Source organism: Lipotes vexillifer, unplaced genomic scaffold (genome assembly GCF_000442215.2).
Source record: "Lipotes vexillifer unplaced genomic scaffold, Lipotes_vexillifer_v1.1 scaffold143, whole genome shotgun sequence".
Classification (NCBI taxonomy): Eukaryota; Metazoa; Chordata; class Mammalia; order Artiodactyla; family Lipotidae; genus Lipotes; species Lipotes vexillifer.
In genome coordinates, this window is record NW_006784092.1 from 151,943 (window position 1) to 157,103 (window position 5,161).

General features: G+C 40.3%; 1 protein-coding gene across 1 annotated transcript; it reads right to left on the minus strand.

Moving 5' to 3' along the window:
• Nucleotides 1-749: 749 nt before the first annotated feature.
• On the minus strand, nucleotides 750-4,886 carry LOC103075283 (hemoglobin subunit beta-like). The gene is made up of 3 exons (XM_007456522.1): nucleotides 4,749-4,886; nucleotides 4,397-4,619; nucleotides 750-1,003 (listed from the first exon to the last, which is right to left on the minus strand). Exons 1-3 carry the CDS (start codon nucleotides 4,838-4,840, stop codon nucleotides 875-877), a joined length of 444 nt encoding a protein of 147 aa, XP_007456584.1. The 5' UTR covers nucleotides 4,841-4,886; the 3' UTR covers nucleotides 750-874.
• Nucleotides 4,887-5,161: the final 275 nt, after the last annotated feature.

Consider the following 5,161-nt stretch of genomic DNA (forward strand, 5'->3'; position numbering starts at 1 on the left):
GTTGCTGCTGGTAACACTATGTTAATAACTACAAAGGCAGAGAAACCATCAGAGACAGGATAAGGAAGAGAGCAGACCTCCAATCACTTCCTGGATGTAGATGTTAAACCATCTTGAGGAGAATGGAATTCCATTTGGTGTAAGACCATGAAAGAATTACAAGACAGCAGTGAATATCAAGCCACAAAAGCCCCTTTTTACATTGTCTTAAGTCCTATATTTATCACAGTATTACAATACAAGGGAAGAGGTAGGAAATCTACCTCCCCCTGGTTTCTGTCCTTCATGCAGATCTTTATAAGATGACAGAGGAAACTAGGATAAGAGCGGTCAAAGGAGGAGGAGCAATAAGGACAGTAAAATACATAAGGAAAATCTTAGAAGAACAGTGGTGTCTTTAGGCAGAAGAACTTACTGGAATTATGGCTGTTAGGTTCTGGACAATTAAAGAGAGAAAAGACATTTACAAGGAAGGCTAAATAAAATAATTGATTTAAATAAAACATAGCAATGATCTAACTCCCAAATCAAACTGCAACTTGAATTCTTTAAGGGAAAGTAAGAATAAGCAGCAGAGTCTGTTTTCCACTTATATTAGCTGTTTACAACAACTCCTGTCATGGAGTCCAAGATACAGATATATTTTCCCAAGGTCTCAACTAGCCCCTTATTTCTTTATGACTTAAATGCCTGCCCTCCCATGTGAGAGACATCTGAGTGAGAGATGTGAAATAATTTAAATACACCAGTGCAATGAAAATAAATGTTTTTATTAGGCAGAGACCAGATGCTAAAAACTCTTCTTTATTTTTCTGTATCCAGATTTTGGGCTCTGAGGACAAAAGGGTCTTTCCTGAAAATCAGGAAAGGGGGCTTAGTGGTAATTGTGGGCCAGGGCATTAGCCACACCAGGCGCCACCTTCTGATAGGCAGACTGCAACTCCGGGGTGAATTCATTTTTAAGGTTCTCAGCCAGCACAACCACCAGCACGTTGCCCAGGAGCTGTGTGGAACAGTCGAGAAACAAGGGCATGGTTATAAGAGGGACCCAACTTGGACTCAGCATATTTCAGTCTCACCACAAACTGTGCCCCTAGAATATAATATAATTATGACATTCATCCAGAGATGTGTGGTTTTATCATCTGTTTCAAAAATTACTTTTCAGTGAGAACTCTTTTGTACATGCTCTAGTGTTCAATTTTAATTCCCCAAGTAGACCCTTTCAGCAATCTAATCTATATTTTTCTTGATAAAGCAGTTATTATTTACTCTTCTCTCCCAGATACACAATATCTTAGTTACCACAATTTTGGCATTCTTCCAAAAATAATAAAGTAAAATAGAATATAACAGAATAAATTAAATAAATACAATTAAATAAAACAAAGATGCTCCATGAGGAGCAGAACTCATAGAAACAGAGGTCATACACACAGAATAGTTTAAGATAGTATGGTTTAACTCATTTAAAAAGAAAAAAAGTCATATTTCTGTCTATAAAACAATAAATTCAGTATAACCATAACTTTGATAAAGGAATTATATTCTAATTATTACAGAACAGGTAATGTCTCAGTTAGTAACTTCCTTATCAATATTTCCTCTATTGGGCTCAGATTTTCATTCAGAATTAGCTTTGTTTACCTCATAAGTGGGCTATGGTACTGCCATATCAAGAGCAAAGGGACAGTCTCTCCCAAGTTAAATTTGGAACTGTACATCTTTAGAGGCAGAATCTTGGCTTCAGTCTGGAAACTGTTTACAAATATGTAAGGCATTAAATCCTAAAGCCAAAGCTTCAGGGCCCTTCTCTGAGGCTCAAGAGATGGATAATCTAGAATGTTATGCTGACATTATGTTATGTTATGCTGACATTCCCTTGACATTAAATTAGTTTATTTTAAAATGATTATGGAACATAATGCACAGTATTAGTTACTTCCCTTTCTCTCTCATCGCCTTCCTTATCCCCTTCCCTCCCCTCCCTTTCCCTCTCTCTCTGACTCTCTGGCTCTGGCTCTCTCTCCTTGCCTCCTCTCACTTTCCATCTCTCTTTCTTCCACACACATACCCCATCTTCATGAACACATACTGAACATAGTCTATAAAGCAACATGGTAGCAGAAAATAGAAATAACCGTTGGGTAAATTATCACGTAAAATTGAAATCAAATATTAAGGAATTAATTTTACTCCTAGACTTTTATGGAAGCTCCACTTTAACAACGAATGAAAGCATATAACAAGCTGCCAGAGTCTCCTTCCATCCTTTGACTTCCTCACTCCCGATGTGGAGACACCAACACCTAGTATATAGTAATTGTTTCAGCTTGATCCAGTCTTATCCCAGTGATGTTCTCTTGAATTCTCCAGTATTGGAGATTTTCAGGCCCAACTTCTTGTCTAGATTCATTGGCCAGTTTCAGAGGTGAAGGAACAAAAGAGAGTGTAGTAAGTCTTTATATACTTTTTATTTTTTATGAGCGTTTAGAGGGAAGAATGGTACTTTCTTTCCTCATTTCCAGATTGTGAAACCCACAGCCTCTCTTACCCTCTTTCTAATCCTTTGAAAATCTCTTTGTCTCCTAAGGTCTGATTCTTATGATGACTTTTCTGTGCTCTTGAGTGTGAAAGGAAACTTCCTAAAATTCTCCTGAGGCTCCTCTGCTTCTGGGATGTAACCAGGTAAACATACTGTTGGGATGTAAAGCGTTCTCAGTGCCTACTGTGTACAATGACCTGAGAATAAACAAATAAATACTTAAAAAATCATCTGCCTTCAGTTAATTCACAATATAGTGGTGAAACAGTAAACTGTAATGCATTGTCTATAACCTGGTAGTAAAACAAAATTACTATAAAAACACCTTTTATAGACGGAAGCAACAAGTCCTGTTTCAGGTAGTCAAGTAAGTCTAAAATTAATCAACAGGAACATGATATAGATTTAAAGAAATGCATATAAGTTAGAAGGTTCTCTAAATCCTTCTAATGTTACATTTGACAAAATTAATGCTCAAAGATACTTTATTACCTATGACGACACAGCAAATGTCTGATGAGTGGTTTATTTTCCTATATGCTTCCTCAGTGGTTTACTTTCTTTGTGCATTAACACAAAGAAACTCTAAGCAATGGTCTATTGTTTGGATTGTCCTCTACTCCCCGGAGTTCTAAGACAAGAAATAATAATTCATTCATTGATTACTTCATTTAATAAGTATACATTTACTGTCTATGGAGGACCTACTATAAAAGGCACAGTAGTCACGTAGGAAAGTACAAAATACGCAGAAACGCTTAATACAGCATGGAGGGTGAGTGTGCTTGATAGGAAGAAAAGTGAAAAGTGGGTGAAGGTGGGTGGGGGGTATGGAAAGATTTCCTTAGGCAATCCTGGAAAGTTCATTGAGACCAGGGTCAAAAGATATGTGAGCAGGTGGAATGTGAGCACTGAACTTTACCTCAAAAGGGAGGGTAGGATTAATTTTGAGGTCTTTTGGGGCAAGTGAGAGAGGGAGGTTTTGCCTTAGAACAGGAACATCTGATGTAGTATAGCATTGCTGCCTACAGCATGCAAGCAAGAGAAGTAGGAAAAAAGGAGACATAACAGGACTTTGAGCAATCATTATGTCTCTGATTGAGCACATTATATTTTGAGTAATTACTGGAAATGGATCAGAGCATTAACCTGAAGTTTCTCCCTTAGGTTTGAGGTCTCCCATCGAGCCCCTGTAATGCCGGTATCCTCTCTATATTTCAAGCCTTCTTGACCGTTTTTACGCTCTAAGATAGAAGTTTCATCCATTACTGACTGTGGATGGCCCCCTTCCTTTCCTCATTTCCCTTGACCTCTTTCTCATTTCCCTTGACCTTGACAAAGACACCCTATCTGCAGACCTTCAGGGACCTTCCCATATCCTTAGGGAAAGAATTGATATTTAGAAATGTTTCTCTCTTTCTGCCTTAATCCAGAACGTGTTTTCATTTTTATTCTTTAGAACCATTTCAAGAAGCAATACAACATTTTATCCTCCTTCCTTCAAAAGGAAGAGATAAGAGGAAAATACTAGATAACAGTTTTTTAAGTGGATAAAAAAAGAAAGTCTCTTTTTAAAATTAGACACTCAAAATAAAGTGTGATTAGAAAAGGAGAATGCATTGCAGAGAACAAACAGAAGAGAACAAGGATGAATAAGAGGAGGTGATGGCTGTGAGCAAACAGGGTAAAATAAACTAAAATAAACAAAATGGTCCCGAGTCCATAGTGCCGTAACCAGAATACCTCTCTTCCATTCTAAACTGCATCCTGCCATTGAGCCCTCTCCCCATGACACGAGCTTGACCACAAAAAAGAAGAAGAAGGAGAACGTTGATGATCCCATAGACTCACCCTGAAGTTCTCAGGATCCACGTGCAGCTTGTCACAGTGCAGCTCACTCAGCGCAGCAAACGTACCCTTGAGGTCGTCGAGATGCTTCAGGCCCTCACTAAAGGAGGCTAGCACCTTCTTGCCATGTTTCTTCACGTTAGCATTTTTCATAACAGCATCAGCAGTGGACAGGTCCCCAAAGGACTCAAAGAACCTCTGAGTCCAGGGGTAGACAACCAGCAGCCTAAGGGGTGGAAACAGCAAAAGGACAGAGGGAGTCAGCACCTGTCAGAATCTCAGGGGCTTTTTCTGTCCCCACGTGCCCAGCTGCCATTCACCCTCCTTAAGCCTGCCTTGTAAGCTGGATACCTACCTGCCCAGGGCCTCACCACCAACTTCCTCCACGTTCACCTTGCCCCATAGGGCAGTGACGGCAGACTTCTCCTCACCAGTCAGATGCACCATGGTGTCTGTTCGTGTAGTTGCTAGTGAACACAGTTGTGTCAGAAGCAAGTGTAAGCAGCCACTGGCCCTGCTCTTCCTTTTATGCCCAGCCCTGCCTCCTGCCCTCCCTCTTTCTGTGACCAGATTGGCCCAGCCTGGGGTGTGGTTGCACAGGGTGAGGCTTGAATGATGACAGTAAGCAGCCACTGGCCTTGCTCTTCCTTTTATGCCCAGCCCTGCCTCCTGCCCTCCCTCTTTCTGTGACCAGATTGGCCCAGCCTGGGGTGTGGTTGCACAGGGTGAGGCTTGAATGATGACAGCCATACGTCTCCTTGGCATTCC